General features: G+C 51.3%; 1 protein-coding gene across 2 annotated transcripts in view; it reads right to left on the bottom strand.

Annotated features, from left to right (window-relative positions):
* Positions 1–20,191, bottom strand: part of LOC142559790 (uncharacterized) — a 267,945-nt gene that overhangs the window by 117,447 nt on the left and 130,307 nt on the right. Inside the window, exon 3 of one of the 2 annotated variants that reach the window (XM_075671444.1) lies at positions 10,273–10,386. The exons of the other annotated variant lie outside the window; for it this stretch is intronic. Coding sequence (XP_075527559.1) covers positions 10,273–10,386 — 114 coding nt within the window. The remainder of the gene's footprint in view (positions 1–10,272; positions 10,387–20,191) is intronic. 2 annotated transcript variants of the gene reach the window in all.

Raw genomic sequence — 20,191 nt, 5'->3', positions numbered from 1 at the left:
AATGTGAGTGGGCCCTCGTTAATTAAATGACTGTTTTATCTCCAACGAAAGGTCATGTCCTTCGGTTGCTTTCATTCTTAATTTCGCCAATATTTCAAGGGCCGAAGCAACACAACTGTTTACAGGCATGTCAGAAGACCGCCCCTATAAAGAAAGAAAGATATATGTGAGAACACCAGAGCATCGCAAGAGATGCCAGAGAGAACTATTAGAGGAAAGTGAGAAAGAAAGTGACAAAAGTGACTTTATGGAATAAATAGAGACAGAAAAGATGTCTGAGAAAGAGCGTAGCCTCAGACAAACTCCTATAATGTGGTAGTTGGCGGCGAGTCACAAAAAAGGAGTTTTTAAGGGGTCACAAAGAAAAGAGGCAGCTGAGCATAATAATCTATACCGAATTAACACTAGTGTCTCTAATCAACACAGTCGCAAGTCAAGACCGGTACACCGCGGATGAATACTTTACCAGTTGACCTAAGGGGGTTATTAAGGGTTTATGAAACGGCCGTGCATTACAGCCTTCAGTCGCCGACACTGAAAAGGATTTACCGGCGCAAAATTAAGACGGGAAAGAGGGAAATACACAACGAGAAGAAATACACACTGTAGCCTGCCTTTACATGTCCCGTCTGAATATGGCGCCGACAGGTCATACAAAAATTGGAGGACGCTTAAGCTTCGCCTTCAAGAGTGGAACGCGACAGCGTTCCCGTCGACCCGCCAAGGGGTATTGGGCTACGGCGCAGCGACAACGCGCCCCGCATCGGACGCGGTGAGCGTCAAGCAACGCAGCGTTCGGCGCGACAACGAAATGCGCGCCTCAGCAAGCGACGCACGCCTGAGCCTTCTAAGGTAACACCGCGTTCACTAGAGGCGCTTTTGTACCGCTTTGAAGCATCAAACTCGTGGCTCAGTGGTAACGTCTCCGTCTCACACTCCGGAGACCCTGGTTCGATTCCCACCCAGCCCATCTTGGAAGTTGCTTTTTATTTATGAAGTGCCTGCCATGATTTATCGCTCACGGCCAACGCCGCCGACGCCGACACCGACGCCGACGACACCGGCTTTTCTGCGACACGAGCTCCTTAACGCTATCGCGTTAATACCCGAGACCTGCTTGCTCGGCTGTCACGCTGAGGAGCTGGCCAACAGCTGCAGTTCCGCGCACACTAGAGGGAGCCAACACGCATGCTGCGGAAGTTCTCGCGGCTCATAGTCCGAGTGCGCGTCAGATACGGCGAATGTAGCATAGCGTGAAAGGCAACAGTTGAACACCTATGCTATGCGCCTTCGTGGGACTTTATTTGCGTGCGTGCGCTTGGTCGATTCACCTTCGGCAAGTTCACCGGGGAGAATGCCATGGCGTTCACAGGTCATGATAGCTTCCTGAACGCTCGTTACTACACCTACACAAATCGATCAACTTGAGCGACAGTTTTTCTACGCGTTGTTAAACATTTCCGTTGCAATTCTTCTACTAACGACATCGTGCACCGTCTGAAATGACTAGTGCACTTTAACTATTATTAATCAGATAGGACAATTTTTGGCAGATTGGGGGGTCTGGAAAAATAAAACTTCGAGTGGAGGTATCGTTGAAACTAGCCTCCACTTCTCCTAGCACCTCTTAACACACACACACACACACACACACACACACACACACACACACACACACACACATATATATATATATATATATATATATATATATATATATATATATGACAGCAGCAGTGAAGACACAGAACCTTCTCTCGGGTCGTCAGTTTTCTGATCCAACGCATAGGCTGCTATAACGATGTTTCAAACAACGGTAGATGCTCATGAGTGCATGTTATATTGATAATTTGAAATTTTGCAAATTGCGCCAATAAATCCCAATCATCATCATCATTATTTTGATAATTGTGTTCGACTAAAATCAAGAGCAACTTTATTTTCCCCACCGTGGGCCGATTTTTATCCATCAGCGCTTCGACAGCGTGTGGATAAGTTATCACGAGCAATCCTTCCCGTCGTCTGGGCTTTGAATGATCCTTCTGTAAAAAACAATATATCGGTGAAGCAGGACAATCAATGAACGTCAGATTAAGCGGACATCGCGCGGACACAGCTAAAAAGTTTCCCAAAGGCGTCGCCGAGCATTTCAACCAACCAGGTGATAACTTTAATGAACTTAAACTCTAAATCTTACAGTCAAATTTCCGTTCTGAACGAGAAAGAAAATACAGGGAATCATACCTTATCCATAAATTCAAGACTTGCAACCAATAGGCATAAACGTTTCAAAGGGAGCTTTAGAATCTATTCGCTATGCTTAACTTCAAGCTATAGGCAACAACACGTAGTTTGATTTCTTGGCGTATCCCCCCCCCCGCTTTTTTTCCCTTTCCTATCATTTTTTTTTTTTTTTGTCAGCCGGCGTGTCAGACGCCCTTGAAACGCCGGCTAACGCGCGTGCGTTGACAGACACGGGTGGGCGGGGCCTTGGCTTTGACCTTGTACACAGCGTTCCTTTACTCTCAATTCGACACGCTAACACATTTTTCCTCGTTTCCGCATCCTCCCACCTCACACCCTCTCCCCTTTAGAAGAACCCCACCTATTATACTGTGGCGAGGAAAGCATACGTCGCCTTGAAGAAGACAAGTCCACTTGTCGAAACATTGGCTCCAGCAACAAGGTGAACAAGGTGAACCTTGTTCACGTTTTGCTCATACTCTCGTTAGTGTTTCTTGATACGTTTCTTTGATATTTCACATAAGAATTCTCAAAAATTGTTTGAGCAATTATGTATGTATGTATGTATGTATGTATGTATGTATGTATGTATGTATGTATGTATGTATGTATGTATGTATGTATGTATGTATGTATGTATGTATGTATGTATGTATGTATGTATGTATGTATGTATGTATGTATTGTTGCGTACTCCAGGGTAGCGTACCGTACTGCTGCCGAGAAGTAGCGGCGCCTGCCTAACGAAGCTCGACCGACATTACTTATTGGGTAGCGTGGCGTTGTCGGCGGGCTGCAGGCATCCGGTAGATCATGGCGACCAAGCAGGGGCGAGACGATTTGCTAGTGCGAAACTTGCACGGTTTATTCAAAGGTAGTTGAAAGAAAATAAGAAAATCATGAATATGAAGTATCAAGTAAGAAGTATGAAGTCTCTCAAAAGTACATTTCTGAGCCCCTTAAATAGGCTCTCTACAAGTGTGGGCGGGATCTTGCTTCCGGCGAAGGACACGTGACAGGCACGGAGAAAAGGCCCCTCCTCCTGCAATACCAAACACGGGTAGGAGAGGTCGATCCTTTCATCGACGAATCCGGGGAGAAGGTCGGGTGAATGACCTCTCCGGCGTCGTGGGGTCCGGCCAAGAGAAGGTGAGGGGGATGAGGTAAGCACACACGATGCCACGATCATGAGAGGAGTGGAAGAGGTCGCCCGTGGGCTTCGGCTCAGGGGTAGGGCGAATGACCTCTCCGGCGCACGTGGGCTCCGGCTCAGGGGTAGAGTGAATGACCGCTCGCCACGTGGTGTCAGACGCCAACCCTAACAGCATATGACCGCTCGCCACGTGGTGTCAGACGCCAACCCTAACAGTATGTATGTATGTATGTATGTATGTATGTATGTATGTATGTATGTATGTATGTATGTATGTATGTATGTATGTATGTACGTACGTACGTACGTACGTACGCACGTACGCACGCACGCACGCACGCACGCACGCACGCTTTATATCCACAATACAAAATACAGTATTCCGGAGGGAACGTGCTATACATCAATTAAAAACACCAGTAATCTGCCTATAATGTCACGTATCGCAGTAAACGTCGTGATATAAAACGTTAGAACATAAAAGCACCGATAATGAGCAGAAAACGAGATAGTTAATGACGGAAAAGCAGTGTACACGCCCCTCAGCTGCTTGTTGTTCGCGCTTCTTTTTTAATTGCTCGCTAGCACTTGGTTTTTTTCGTCGGTGGTTACCGGCCCGCCGTTGGCAGGCAACTTTTCTGTTCATCCCATCTACTAACAATCGACGCCGGATGACGACACGCACCCCAAACGCCACAGAAAGTGCGACAGGCGCAGCTGCCCGGAGGAAGGAAACTAAGGAGAGGCACTACCCCCTCCGCGCGTTAGGAGAAAAGTGTGGCGGAAATGACGTACTATGTTCTCATTTGTTGCTTTTTTTTTGCTGTATGACCCCGCCTTTTGGGCCACAATGGCGGCGTTGTTATGGTTTTGAGCGCTCACACGTGTTGCTCTGGTAGGTTTCGTGCCGTGGCAAAGGCGCTGTGTGGGCGGGTTTGCGTTAGTCACCGTGTCTTGTTGCGCTGTGTTACCTGCACCGTACTCTGCCGGATGTTGCTGTGGGCATGTGGGACAGGAGGAACTAAAGCTCGTGAAATGAACGCGCATATGTAACGCTGTACGCAATGTACCGCGCAACGGCACTGACAACGGACGAAGGAATATCCGCGGGAAATTTTGCCTCCACTTCAGCGGAATCATGCTAACCTGCCATCGCAGACTCAAACCGATGCGTTTCAGAATCTGTACAGTGAATGCCTTGCAGGTCAGTGATTCCTGCTTTTGACAGCGCATGTTGCATTTGCGGCCCGAACGGTGTCAGCCTGGAAACCTGATAATGAAGAATCACGCGCGTATTGTTGCGTACTCCAGGGTAGCGTACCGTACTGCTGCCGAGAAGTAGCGGCGCCTGCCTATCGAAGCTCGACCGACATTACTTATTGGGTAGCGTGGCGTTGTCGGCGGGCTGCAGGCATCCGGTAGATCATGGCGACCAAACAGGGGCGAGACGATTTGCTAGTGCGAAACTTGCACGGTTTATTCAAAGGTAGTTGAAAGAAAATAAGAAAAGCATGAAGTATGAAGTATATCAAAAGTACATTTCGGAGCCCCTTAAATAGGCTCTCTACAAGTGTGGGCGGGATCTTGCTTCCGTCGATGACACGTGACAGGCACAGAGAGAGGGCCCCTCCTCCTGCATTACCGAGCACGGGCAGGAGAAGTCGATCCTCTTTTCGACGAATCCGGGAGAAGGTCGGGTGAATGACCTGTCACCCGTGGGCTCCGGCCTAGTAAAAGGTAGGGGGAACGACCTGTCACCCGTGGGCTCCGGCCTAGTAGAAGGTAGGGTGAATGACCTGTCGCCCGTGGGCTCCGACCAAGTAGAGGGTAGGGGGACGACGCCAACCCTAACAGTATGTATTAGATGATAACTTATACTGTGCGAATAAAATATTTTACTGTTATACTATAACTATAGAATTATTATCGCTATGTGAATGCGTATATCATAAATTCTAGTTTTTCCTCCGATAAAACACCAATCACATAAGGAAATTTACTTACACGTGAAAAGATATGGGCGGTCCACTTTTCGGCGTGCGCGACTTGCATCCTGGCACACAACAACTACGCATTGGATGAGCGGATACCTAGGCAAGCGTTCGCACAACTCGTGCGCGGAACGCAAACTGAAAAAACAGTGCCTTTCGCGCATCGTTGGCTGGGAAAGAAACGCAGAAAAAGCAGTCATGGCCAGTCGACTCTTCATCCGGGACGGCTGCTTTGACTTATTAAGGAACGAATCCTCCCTACCACAAGCTTATCTCATCTGTGCGTGCGAGAAGCGCAGGGAACTGAAGGTTAGCGGATGCGCTGCAAGAATATGCAAGGCTCCACAGAACGTACACCTGCGAACACGTCGAACGGCTAGCTATTCCATGCTCCCACGTAGGCCGGGTCCACGCGCGTATTGTTCGGCACCGTGCGCCGGCCAGTCGACTCTTCATCCGGGAAAATGGGAAAGAAGCGGCTGCTTTGACTTATTAAGGAAATAATCCTCCCTACCGCAGGCGTACCTTATCTGTGCGCGCGCGAAGCGCAGGGAAGGTCAGCGGATGCGCCGCAAGAGTGAGGAACGCTCCATAGAGCGTACCTGCGAACACAGCAAACTGCTGTTCCATGGTTGCAGGTAGGCCGGTTCCACGCGCGTACTGTTCTGCAGTGTGCGCCGGCTATCGCAAAACTTTGGTTCCGTGACGCTTCACTTACCGTGCGAAGAAGGCACCTCAAGCCGCAGTCAATGAACCTAAACGTGGAGTCAGAAATGACATTCTGCCTCCTCGCCGGCGCGCTGTCGAAGTGATGCGCGGCCACCCGAAGTTTGTTCAATAAAGCACGACGATTCCTCAAGCGAGAATGTGTTTGTGCTCATAAACTCCAAATGGATCGCAAATGGGTTGGTGTGTCGTACGTGTCTCCAGTGCGTTCTTGCAGTGCAGTAAGAATGCGTACATCTTTTTTCGCATCGCCAGACGTCTAGCTCGCAAGACCGTATGAGAGCCCCAGGAAGCCCAAGCAGAGAAAAGCAAGTAGAAGGCAGCGATAAAGGGGACCTTTTTTTAAAAAACACGCAAGAGCTGGGTAGCGGCCGGTACCTGCGGTTAATGAGAACAGTTCAGTTGGTTGGCCTTATATTTAAGGCATGTTTATTTTCATAAAAGCCCGTAAAAGCAGCCGATTCGACCTCACGGCCCAATTTTCGAAGTTCATTATGAACTTCTTTTAACATGGGTTCGGCAACGGCAACGCAATGAGACATCGCGATTGTTTAGTATTGCTGCGGAGCGAGCGCGCGCGCTCCGCGCGCGATACCACGCGCAGCGCGGCGTGGTTTCGCGAAAGATGTAAACAAGAGAGGAGGATGGCCCAAAAGGCGGAGCATCGCCATGAGCAACGCCAACTTCCGGCTTCACTTTTGCTTCACAAAGAGTGACGTCAGGGCCTCTCCTTAGTTTCCTTCCTCCGTGCGCAGCTGTCACCGCGTGTGCTCCACGTTGGCATCAAGGCTGTAGGCGTATAGGACAAACCGACGAGCGAGCGGCTTGGTGGAGTTCCGAAACGCCAAGTCAACAAGATGCGCCGACGACAGAGCGACCGTCTCTTTGAAACGCACGCCGCGAACGTCGACCGCCTCCAGCGAGGACGACCGACCTCGGCGCCCAACACGAGGGTCGCGGGAGGACCGCAGGGGAACGCGTGCACTGGCGATGAGAGGGCAGCGAGGGGGCGCGAGCAATCGATGACTAAAACGGGGCTCGCCGGGGACGGCCGGAAATGGGGACCGCCGTAAAAAAGGCAGCGGAGGAAAACACTTACTCGCAAATACGTACAAGAAAGCTAAACAATGAAGGAGGAAAAGCCCCCCCCCCCCCAGCGCGAAGCAGACAAACGAGCCAAAGTAATTCACTTAACCGAATAAGAGGAGGGGAAAGGACACGTTGGACACTATTATACGGAATCGGGCATCGTCAGAAAATAAAGGCCCAAGTAATGACTGCGTATGGCTCGTGGTGCCCCCGCTCGAAGCGAATGTGGAGAAGATGGGCGAGAGGAGCGGGACGATGTGCGAGACAATACGAGAAATGGAGAGAAACTGCCGAGGCGAATGCGCACGCGGCGGAAGCAGCCAGATCCCGACGAGGAGAACAAGAGGAGAAAGTAATAAACGGGACTCCGGCAAACTCGAAGATAGCGCGCAAGAAAGCGTTGGTGCCATACGGGGACGAGTGGCCGGCGGCGGAGAAGCACTTAGCTGCACGAAGGTACGGCACGTAAGACGATGAGCCGGAAAAGCGCCGGCGACTGTGGCAGAAGAAAGAGAGAAGCAGAAACCACGCGAGCTTTTCCATTTCATTTCATCAGAGTCCCAGACTGGCAGAATTCTGGCGGACCGCGCAGCATCGAGTCCGCACGCGCACTTCGATTGCTTTCAATGTGCGCTCATGAAGGCGAACAAAGTTTTTCTTTCCGTTCCATCGCCGCTTCTTTATCTCCTTACCCTCTCCCAGCCATGTACGCGAGCGCGCTTTTATTGTCTGCGGCAGCGATCAATCACGGCGTTAACAGCCGGCTGCGCATTTACGTACTTTCAAGCGGTTCTCGCAAACTCCTCCCCGTTGGTGCAAAGTATCGGCAACGACCCGCGGCCGATGCGCGAGATAACGTAATTAATATGAACCACCGGCGGGGCTCTTAAACGGCGCAAGGCGGGAGTCCCTCGTCGCGAGTACACTGGCCCGGCGGCGAGGTACTTGCGGTTCAACCGTGACCGAGCGGCGGCGCCGCGCTACACAGAGACGCTGGCGGACAGGAACCGCGGCGGACGAGACAATGATGGAGACGGAAAACTTATTTTCAGGCTGAAAGACTTCTTAGCGAAAGTATAACTGGACGTGTCCGCATTGCTGCCGACGTAGGCAAACGGATGCTTTTCAAGCCCCAAAGGTTTCCAATCACAGAAAATCAGAACAACTTGTTCACGGTTACTACGGGTATAATGGGAACATTCGTACAAACAAAAAAGAAGGACGACAAATAAAGAAATGTCAGTAAAAATAAATTAGCATAGCAATTACGTAGTAACTACTTTCCTCGATTACCGGCAATTGAATGCTTGCTCTAGGAATAAAAAATAGCCACGGGCACACAGCGCATTTAGATTGAAGTGCCCGTTAACGGTGTTAGGGTTGGCGTCTGACACCACGTGGCGACAAGTCATTCACCCTACTCCTGAGCCGGAGCCCACGAGCGCCGGAGAGGTCATTCACTCTATCCCTGAGCCGGAGCCCACGAGCGCCGGAGAGGTCATTCGCCCTACGCCTGAGCCGGAGCCCACGGGCGACCTCTTCCACTCCTCTCGTGGTCGTGGCATCGTGTGTGCTTACCTCATCCCCCTCGCCTTCTCTTGGCCGGACCCCACGATGCAGGAGAGGTCATTCACCCGACCTTCTCCCCGGATTCGTCGATGAGCGGATCGACCTCTCCTACCCGTGCTTGGTATTGCAGGAGGAGGGGACTTCTCTCCGCGCCTGTCACGTGTCATTCGACGGAAGCAAGATCCCACCCACAACTTGTAGAGAGCTTATTTAAGGGGCTCCGAAATGTACTTTGAGAGACTTCATACTTGAGACTTCATACTTCATGCTTTTATTTTCTTTCAACTACCTCTGTATAAACAGTGCAAGTTTCGCACTAGCAAATCGTCTCGCCCCTGCTTGGTCGCCATGATCTACCGGATGCCTGCAGCCCGCCGACAACGCCACGCTACCCAAAAAGTAATGTCGGTCGAGCTTCGATAGGCAGGCGTCGCTACTTCTCGGCAGCGGTACGGTACGCTACCCTGGAGTACGCAACAACGGCCAGGTGGCCGAAATTGTTCGCGAGTCCCAACGCTGTGCCTCGTGATCGTATGTTGGGTTTGGGACGTAAGATGCCACAATCTCTCTCTCTCTCTCATATTATATATATATATATATATATATATATATATATATATATATATATATATATATACACACATACACACACACACGTTAACGGGCACTTCAATCTAAATGTGCGGGCGCTCCCCCCCCCCCCCCCCGCTCTGTCTCTCATGACTACAGTCGCTCGGTCGACAGCCGATGCGGCGCTGCACACTCCTGCACTCGCGAGATGAAGAAAGGGCAGCGCTGGCCGAGCCCGCGGTCGCATTAACGCGCCCGCGTGGCAAAAGGCGTCGGCTTCTTCTCCCGAAACAATGCGCAGAAGCGTCGAGTGGGAACAGGAGCGCGCTCGATCCGACTAATAGGGAGCGCAATAACGGGGCTGAATTCGCTATACCGCGAAACGTAATTGTATTAGCGCGAATCGCGCAGAGAGCGGCGCTGAAATTGAGATTTATAAACAACACCCCCACTCGGACGAGGCAGTGTCAGGGAGTGGGAACAGGAACGCTATCGAAGGAAATTGTCAGTTCGGTTATGGAGGTACTATTTCCTCCCCCTTCGACCACCTCCCCTCTGCCCTGGCGCTCGTGCGTGCGCCTCCGGGTGTTCCTTTCGTTCGTAAGACACGTGGAATGTTGCTCGTCCTCATTTTTTTCTATTCTCGAATAACAGCAGGATGAGACTAAATACAATAGACCCGACACACACGAGCACTCACGCTTCGGTAAAATTTAATGTACCCCACCCCTTATCAAATGATCTCTCTCAAACAAATAGCAAAAGCACACACAAAGAGCGAAAACCAGCAGCAAAATATTTCACCAAGGCAGAAGACAAATTCAGAAAAGTTTCGCACATGACACACCTCAAGCTAATTTATTCTGGCGTTTTGTTTCTCGCATGCGCTGTGGCGATACCATGGATTCGTAATTCACGCACTGTACTCACTTGTACGAATTTGCACGCTACTGAAATAGGCTAATCTCTCCTTGTCCATCAGTCCGTACTTGCACGCGCTCGTGCTTCGCCGCCTGGCTGACCGAGGACAACAGGGGTCGGAGCCTGCGATATCGGGGCATAAGATATACCTCAAGTCGCGCAACGCGGCTCTGAAATTATTAAAATGCAGCAAGAAGAAAAGCAAAAAAGAAAAATGAGAAAAGAAAAAGGAAGACCGTGGCGCACACATTCCAACTGCAGCAGTATTCCGGACGGACGACATTGAAGAAAGGCGTTATATAGACGGCCGCGGTAAAAAAAAAAAGGAAGAAGAAAGAAAGAAAGAAACGAACAAATCCACAGGAGAGGAGAAAATGAAAACCCCTCAGCAGGATCCAATTAACGACAGCGTCGACAAGGAAAATAGGCTTAGCGAACAAAAAAGCTGAAGACGCGAAACGCGTGTCGCTAGGGGGAAGGAGGGAAATGGGAGAGCGGGCGTTGACAAGGACGCGCAACCCAACAATGACGGCCCGAAGCGAAGAAGCGACCAGGGAGCTCGCAGAGAGAGGGAGAGAGGCTCCCCCCTACGACGAAATTAATTTCAATCTGCGCCTTATCGTTTGGCGCTCGCAACGTCGCAAGCATCACCCGTGTTTCCTCCCTCCGCGCCACGCGCACACACGCCGCGCTTTTGTATAAGCGCCGGCAACGATAGCGCCCGGATGCGAACACGGTTCTGCAGCGGCGATGGGGCGGAGCGGGCGCGACGGGAAGCAAGAAACGAAGGGATCGGCCAAAGCAGCGTGTGTACGCATGTGAAGTAGGCGAGAAGGGGAGTGCTGCGAAGAGAGGGCGCTCATTACGCGATCTATCGATCCAATTTACGGGCTTCTCTCTCTCAGCTTTCGGCGCGCATGGAAAACGCGGTTCGGTTCCCGCCAATGGCTAATTCGCACCGCAGCCGAGGAGAGACCCCTTCACGTGAGATAACCGCTCGACATGCTTGCGTCGCCTTCGTTTTCTGTCTTAGTTTCGGGCGTCCCTCCCTGCCGTCGACGGGCAACGCGTCGCAAAAACGACGGGCGCGTTCAACACCGTTGTCAACTGCTGCGAGCTTTACTGCCGGCCGGGAGGCGGGCGGCTGTCCGCGACGCAGGAGCTTCGGCCTTAATTAATCGGCACTTCTTCAAGGACTCCTTCCGCCCTGTTAACTCCGGCAATGCCAGCCCCGCCCCGCACGCGATGCGCTCAAGGCACTGTCTTCTCCTGCGCCGCGTCGCACAAGTTGTTGCTGCGCACTTAGGCTTACACGATGCACACCAACAAAGAACGATTCCCTAAATCGGCGGAGAGACGAGGAGCTTTCCATTACCTTGTTTCGATCAACGCCTCTCTGCGTCCCTCGATTCCGCCGCAGACGCTGACAGCGATTTTCACGACCACTTCGCAGCGGCACGGGTCGTCGGCGAAGGAGGAGACTGTTTTGAATCAAACAATTCGTCAGCTTCTGAAACAGAGATGCCTCATTGCAACTTGTAATGAAACACTTATCGTATGAAAGCGCTTAGATATACAGCGAGTGTCCGGATTGTGAGTTTTGTTGTGCGCACGATAGACCCGTGAGAAACTTGGATGAGATGGGGAGGAAGAAGAGCACGAGCGATCTCGTCTTCAACTGAATACCTCTGCCTGGAGTCAGCGCAGGCGCAAAATGAAGTGCAGCAATGCGTGCGCGCACACGACTCGGCCGACAGAAAGGCCACAAATGAGAGATGGCGCCGTCGTTTGGCACTGAACGTGCTACACAAGAAAATAATGTACAGAAAGCGCATAACCGGCGATGCACGCGGCATTCAGAGTATGACGTAGAAGCTGGGTAACAATTCTAAATTAGCTCACGCTGCAATTCAATCTCACGATAAAAACTGCAGCAGCATACATAGACCGGGCTAGTGTTCCATCTTGTTCTGCGCCTGTCACCGTTCCATCGTTTTAGAAGTGTTTGTCTCATTTTGTGCTGTTTAACAAAATTAATAATGAGCCTTTGAGCTTTTCCTAGCACGTGCTTTAATTATTATCGTTGCAACCGCAGTCGACCAAGAAAACTCCTGACGCGATCACTAATGAGTTGAGTCCAGAGACGCACTTGGGTCCCCTCAGCGCCGCTGCAGGGCAGGAGAGACGAACGGGAACGCGTCTCGCTCCCTTTTCGCTTCGCCACGCGCTCGTGACAACAAATATAACGGACGCCCGCCGTCAAGGAGCCATTTTTTTCCCACCCGAGACGTACCGGACCGTCCTGAGCGAGAGCAGCGCTATCTGTGACGTCATATACGGGGCAACACCCACCCACAGGCAGGTATAGTGACCAACTCGAGAACAGCCTCCTTTCCAGTACGCACAGCCCAAACGCCCCCTGACAAAACGTCGGCCTCAAACGGCCCAGCGTGGCCGCGGGCGACAGAACGGCTGCGGCAGCGTTCTAACAGCGAAGGCAAACGGGGCCTGAATGCTGAGACAGTGGAGATGGCGGTCGCTGTGCGCTAAACAACCTCGATGCCGTGCCGTGAGGAGCGCAGAATAGTTGGCCGGACGCAAAAAGTCGATCTAATCGTACGACACTAGGCGCGGCACTCTACCACAACGCGGCGCTAAGGGCGCTGCTTCATCCTGCGCTACATTTATTTTGTCAACTTTTCCAGCAATTGCGCAAGTAAGATACATAAAAGCTACAACCTCCTTGAACATAAGAAAACAATTTTCATCCCTGTATTTTTGATAGTTACTTTTGTTCCTGACATTAAAAACAAGATGGCCACGCGTCGTAGGAGGCGCGGATTAGAAAGAAACTACACAGATGATGTTGGTTGACGCAGGTTTTAAACAGCGAATAAACAGTCATGTTATTTAGCATTTTGTGACTGTGTTTGCTTTCTTGAATTCAATAAGAGTTTGAAACATTCGAAAGGCGCCGAAATTTCAACAGCCGACGACAGAGAAACATTAGAAGTGGCATGCATCATGGCTACAGATGCTGCGTTGTTTGCTGAGAAATCCTGGAAGTTTCGGGGAGTGATTAAAAAGGCACAGCACTAGGAAGCACGCTGCGATCCATATGTGAAATACTTTTTTTACAGCGTTCCACGAGCGTTATTGCAACAGCAGTTATAGGGCCGCTCGAGGCCCGATCGTGCCGTCGGCGCCGCCGTCGTGTCCTTCTGTTGTCGATGGCGCCTCGTGCGCGGACGCTTACGAGCGTACACACACTTTCTCAGTGTTAATACCTAGAGGAAAATCCGGCGCTGCTGCGCTGTCGTATGCATGGGAATACCGGCATATATGGCGTCTTCGGATTGGCATCGTCCTCGGACACCTTGAAGACGCGCCTGGCTATAGCACCGTTTCGTCTGTCACATTATTCATTTCTTATACTAAAAGAGCACGTAAAGAGCTGCTTCAGCTTCATTATTACAGAAGAAAAAACATGTTTTGTTTATTTGTGAGGACTTGCGAGCGAATGTACAAATATATAAAAGTTGTAGGACATACCGCAAGAGTCGCGTTTGCTTTGGAACAGTTTGTCATCTGTTCTTGCTTTTCTTAGCTTGACTATGCGTTGTAGGTGAGTAAACTTAGCAAGATCTAATATCAGTGAGTGGAGACCTTTTTATGAAGATTTTATTTTAGGAAGGCATTATGTGTATGGCCATATCCATGCACATTATAGAAGAAGCATCGTACAACACTAGCCAACACAAGCCCCGCACACCCATATACCGTCGTTGCCATGACGGCACAGCGCTCGTTATAGAAAACTCCCATAAACGGTGTTACGTTTCACCGGCGGGAGCTAGCGACCTTCGGGGAAGCGACCGTCGGAATGGTGCCGGCAGGTCTGCTGCGGCGACTCGCTTTGAAAACAACAATACGTCAGTCGCCAGCCTGCTGGCGCCACCACGTCTGCCGCGACGACTCGCTTTGTGCGGACCACAATGCGCCGCGTCCCCAACCGAACGACGCCGAGGTGTCCACACGCAGTCGGGTGACCATTCGAGTCAGGTGACGGATTCGCCGTCACCGTCAAGGCTTGTTTGAAGCGGTGGAACTCCTGGAATAAAAAGTTTTGTGGCGCCGTCTCACGGTTCTTAGAAGTCGTCAGTCAATGAACAGTCTCGGAGGCCACTGTCTGCGGAGTCGACTGTGGGATAAAGAGGCGCCTGCTCGAGGCAGCACCGTGTCTGCTAGAACCCACTCAGCTTGGTGTGGTTAGTGAAACCTGTGCGGAAGTGACTATGTAAACCCTCCCACTCAAGGGCGGGTCGGCTACAATGACTTTGGACGCTCCGAATTGGTCGACGGTTGAACGGCCGTTTTCCCCCACCTAGGGATCTAGGGAGGACAGAGTGTTTATAAGCAGCCGTGGCGCGGCTGCTGAGTGTGCATTCCTCTTTCAGGCATGCTAGACTGATGAACTGTAACGTTCTCATGTAGATACTGTAAATAAGCCCGATATTCCTCGTTCTCGACGAGAACAAGTCTCTCTCTTCAACAACGTCCTCAGCGTCGTTGAGCTGGAGAGCGGCATGGGCCAGCTACCATCTATTTCATGCCAGACCCCAATCATTACAACGGTGGCACCAGATTTCCCTCTAGGTAATATAGTGAGAAACTCTACGGTTACAAGGGGCACAGAAACGCGCAGTTCGCTTGACTGCGAAAACCACAGGGTTCTCGCATGGGCGTTATAGGCGCACACACTACACCGTTCCTGAGAGGCAACCTTCCAGGCATGCATGCATGCATACAGCCGTCTGAGCGGAGTAAAGGTCAAGCCATCAAGTGCTCTCGTTCGACTCCATCGAGTTAAGACGCGTCGGTGCCGGCGTTCATCCCACCAGCGTTGCGACAACACTATGTATAGATATTTCATAAACTTTTGATCGCACAAAGACAGGACGTGGAACGAAGAAGGGACACACAACTTGCGCTTGCTGTGTGTCCTTCTTCGTTCCACGACCTGTCTTTGTGCGCGCAAAAGTTTAATAAGAACCATGTACAACCAATTCGCCCAAAACGTAACGCTTTTGATGCATATATATACACCGCGAGCGTAGTTCCTGCTGCACGGCAGCTGCTGCGTGGCGTCATGTCGCCTTCCGTTAAAACACAGTTCGCGGAAACTTACTATCGCTTTCAATGCTTCCCTCTCGGGCGAATTAGCAATTTATTCAATACTTCTACGATACATTCACAGCGTTCCACAATAAGACGGGGATGTTCCTTTTGATATTCCAGCGTTTCAAACATGGCCACTCCACATACCAACAGATGAATCGCGTAACCATTGATTTCCGGTATCATTTGTACTCCGTTGTTACGTTTCGCCTCGACGCGCGGTTTAGCCGGCGCGATTGCAACAGGGCGGCAGACATTTTGGCCCGTTCGGCGTCGCCGCTACGCTCCCCGCCAGGCGTTTCCAGGCATGTTCCGATGCCACGTGTCTTCATGTGCGTGTGTGAGTGTATGTGCCATTGTGCCCGACCGGCGGCGATGCGACAGCAGGGGGTCACCTTCTCCTTCCAGTCATTGTGCCTGACCAGAGGCGCTACGAGAGCCGAGGTTACCTTCTCCTCCCAGTCTTTGTGCCCGACCGGCGGCGCTACGACAGTGTGCATTGTACAATCACGTGCTCGTCTATTGAGGGGTTCCTTCTTGCCCTCAACGGCGAGAGTATAAAAACAGCTGCCCCCGGACGCCAAAAGGGAGGGCTCCGATTTCTTCTGTTGAGTAAAGTGCTCTCCCGTCTCTCTACTTCGGTCAACCTGACCGCCAACTCTTTGCGATGTTAAAATAAACAAGTTGTTTTGTTGTTACCAGTCGACTCATGCTTTGCCGGGACCTTCGGATGCTTCCAGTTGTACCCCAGGCCGCCAGGCCAACGCTACCCTTGGGGCTTGCGACCCAGGTACAACCACGGGCGTCAGCGCAGAGTTCCCAACCGATCGCACCAGCAGTGCGACCACAACAACTCGTACCAGCGGTGCGATCCAAACAACTGTCTGCCAGCGGTGAGATCGCGACAACGGAGGCCAGCAGCGAAGAGATGCAGTTGACTGTATGCTGAGCAGCTCAACGACGATCCGGGAGCAGTGCAACGAGCCCTGTGTGATGACTGGTTGCCTGCAGCGGAACGACTGCGCTGAATTCCTGCCTGCGAGGTTTGGTGAGTGCGGGACTTTCTTCTTCTGAGCTTTGCCAGGCTTTTGTTAGTGTTAGAAACAGAGCTGGTAATTGTGGTTGTCGTTGCTGCCGGGTTAGTTTGCGGCAAGACAATAGTAAGCAGTAGAGAAAGCAGCATTCAGAGCAGCCATGGATTTGAAGTCGTTGCGCAAACCGAAATTGCTGGAGCTTGCAAGAGAGTTGGGTCTGGATGTCTCAGACAAACTCAGAAAACCTGAACTGCTAAAGGCTATTTTGGAGTTAGAAGCTGAGGATGACGAGCTGTCGGAATGCCTTGAGACCATTGAGGAGAGGGAGACTGCAAAAAGACAGGAGCGCGAACTTAAAGAGCAAAAAGAAAAAGAAGAGCGTGAACGTAAAGAACAGAAAGAAAAACAAGAGCGTGACCGTCAACACGCTTTGGAAATGAAGCGTCTTGAGGTAGAGATGGAACGCGCTCGTAATGGAAGTCAGGCACACGGTGCAGGAGAACGCGTATTGTTCAAAATGACTGACCTGATGCGGCCGTTTAAGCTTGGAGAGGACATTGGTTTGTTCCTGGTTAACTTTGAGCGAACGTGCGAGAAGCAGGGGTTCTCTCGGGAAACGTGGCCACAGCGCTTGCTCACTTTGTTACCCGGCGAGGCGGCCGACGTAGTCGCTCGCTTGGATAGAGAGGAGGCAGAGGATTTCGACAAAGTAAAATCGAGTCTGCTAAAAAAGTACCGGCTGTCTGCGGAGGCGTTCCGTCGGAAGTTTCGGGAAAATGAGAAAGGCAGAAGTGAGTCATATACAGAGTTTGCGTATAGGCTTATGTCGAACATGCAGGAGTGGCTCAAAGAAGAGAAAGCGTTCGGTGACCACGATAAAGTTCTACAGTGTTTCGGGCTAGAACAGTTTTATAGTCGGTTACCGGAGAACGTGCGGTACTGGGTCTTGGATAGGCCAGACGTTTGTACGGTGGCTAAAGCCGCTGAGCTAGCCGAGGAGTTTGTGACGCGTCGGGCTCGCGGAGCTAAGGACGGTCAAAAGGGTGAATTTGGCTCGAAGTTTGAGAGGCCGAAGTTCACACCCATGAGAGCAAAAGGGAACACGCGTAGTGAGGATGCGAGTGAAAGCAGTCCGACCAAACGTAAAGAGACGGCGGCAGCCGAAGCCGAACGCAGAAAGCGGTTCGAGATGAGGCAAGCGCGCGTGTGTTATACGTGCCAGAAGCCGGGTCACTTTTCGGCGCAGTGTCCGGAAACAACACCAAAAGTTGTGTTTTTTTCATTAGGCAGCACTGACGAGAACATGAAGCTTCTCGAGCCTTACATGCGAGACCTCCCCGTGAACGGGAAAGAGTGCCGAGTGCTTCGCGATTCCGCAGCTACGATGGATGTAGTTCACCCGTCCTACGTAGAACCCGATATGTTCACGGGCGAGTGCGCATGGATCAAGCAAGCCGTGGAAGCTCATAGCGTGTGTCTGCCGGTAGCAAAGGTGCTTATTGAAGGACCTTTCGGAGCGCTTGAGACGGAGGCGGCAGTGTCATCTATGCTGCCCCCCCAGTACCCGTACCTATTTTCAAACAGGTCCGATCACCTCCTGCGCGAGAAGGGGCTTTTGTTTGGTGAAGCTAGTGTTCAGGCCTTAACCAGATCGAAGGTTCGGGAGCTCGCTGCAAAGGCGGTAGTTGCGGGGCCGACGTTATCAAACAACGAAAAAGGGTCAGAGGCGCAGCAAGCCGATATTCAGAGCACGCCCGAACTGAATAAAATTGAGCCTGTAGCGTTGAAGGCGCCAGATACTGGAGAGGAAACGCCCGACACGGGAAAGTTAGAAGAGCTATCTACTGATTTGCTCATCGCGCCTACGTCAGACGGACTTGATAGGTTGCTAAAAGTCAGCCGGTCGGCTTTGATAGCCGAGCAAAAGAAGGATGGTAGCCTAGAAAACATACGCTGCAATGTCAAGGAAGGTATCGCCAGGAAAAATGCGCGTTTTGTGGAAAGAGGTGGAGTCCTGTACCGGAAGTATCTAGACCGCAGAGGAGTGGAGTTCGATCAGCTGATCGTGCCTCAATGCTATCGTCAGGATCTGTTGCGCTTGACGCATGGGGGTTCGTGGTCCGGACACCTTGGAGTTAAGAAAACTAAGGACCGTCTCTTGCAAGAGTACTATTGGCCAGGGTGTTTTCGGGACGCAGACCATTTCGTGAGGACATGTGACACTTGTCAGCGGGTGGGCAAACCAGGGGACAAATCAAGGGCGCCGTTGAAATTGGTACCTATCATTACGGAGCCTTTTGGACGGCTCGTTATTGATACAGTGGGACCTCTGCCGGTAACAGCCACGGGGTACAGACACATTTTGACTGTGATCTGCCCAGCGACAAAGTTCCCTGAAGCAGTGCCGCTTAAAGAACTCAGCTCAGTTGAGATAGTCAATGCACTACTGTCCATATTTGCGCGAGTTGGTTTTCCTGCGGAAATCCAATCAGATCAGGGCACAGTGTTTACTAGCGCTTTGACGACAACTTTTCTCGAAAGGTGTGGGGTAAAGCTGCTACACAGCTCAGTGTACCACCCACAGTCGAATTCCGTTGAGAAGCTCCATTCAGTCATGAAGCGCGTGTTGAGAGCATTGTGTTTTGAACATCGAACTGACTGGGAGCTGTGTCTGCCTGGGGTGATGTTTGCTTTAAGGACCGCGCCGCATGCGGCTACGGGGTTTTCGCCAGCTGAGCTGGTGTACGGTCGCTCGCTTCGGTCTCCGCTTCGCATGCTTCGAGAATCATGGGAAGGCAGGGGCGACGACCCAGTCGTGGTGGAGTACGTGCTTAAGCTCCTCGAACGCTTAAGAAGGGCACAGGAGTTGTCAGGTGAAGCAATGGCAAAGGCCCAGCAGAGGGCCAAGGTTTATTATGATCGGACAGCCAGGGCCCGTCGTTTTGAGGTGGGCGATGAGGTCATGATATTGCGCACATCGCTAAACAACAAACTAGACGTGCAGTGGGAGGGCCCAGCACGAATTGTTCAGAAACTGTCGGACGTTAACTACGTGGTAAGTCTGCCAGGAAAGCGGAAAGCACAGCAAGTTTACCACTGTAATCTGCTCAAACCTTATAGACAAAGGGAAGCAGTGGTGTGCATGATGGTAAACGTTCCTGAAGAGCTTCCGGTCGAGCTTCCGGGACTAGGCTCAGTGACGAACAGGGAAGACACCGGTCAAGTCAGTAGTGACCTTATCAGTAAAGCACCGCTGTCGCCTGAGCAGAAAACCGAACTACACCAGCTATTACAAGAGTTTCAAGGTCTGTTCTCTGAGAGGCCTGGTAGGACTTCTGTCCTTACTCATGACATAGAACTTACCTCCCCAGAGCCAGTACGATCCAAGGCGTATCGGGTGTCACCCCGCCAGAGCGATATTATGGAGGCTGAGGTAAAGAAAATGCTACAGCTCGGTGTTATTCAGGCAGGTGAGAGTGATTATACCTCCCCTTTGATTTTAGTTGAGGTACCGGGCAAGGAACCTCGTCCTTGCGTCGACTACCGCAGGCTTAATTCCATCACTAAGGATCAAATTTATCCGATCCCTAACATCGAGGAGCGCCTTGAGAAAGTTAGTAGCGCTCAGTTTATTTCCACCCTAGATCTTGTCAGGGGTTATTGGCAGGTTCCACTTACAGAAGAGGCTAGTAGGTATGCGGCGTTCATTTCACCAA

The sequence above is a fragment of the Dermacentor variabilis genome, chromosome 10, assembly GCF_050947875.1.
Source record: "Dermacentor variabilis isolate Ectoservices chromosome 10, ASM5094787v1, whole genome shotgun sequence".
Taxonomy (NCBI): Eukaryota; Metazoa; Arthropoda; class Arachnida; order Ixodida; family Ixodidae; genus Dermacentor; species Dermacentor variabilis.
The sequence above is the reverse complement of the archived record's forward strand: the minus strand, read 5'-3'. Positions and strand labels throughout refer to the sequence as shown.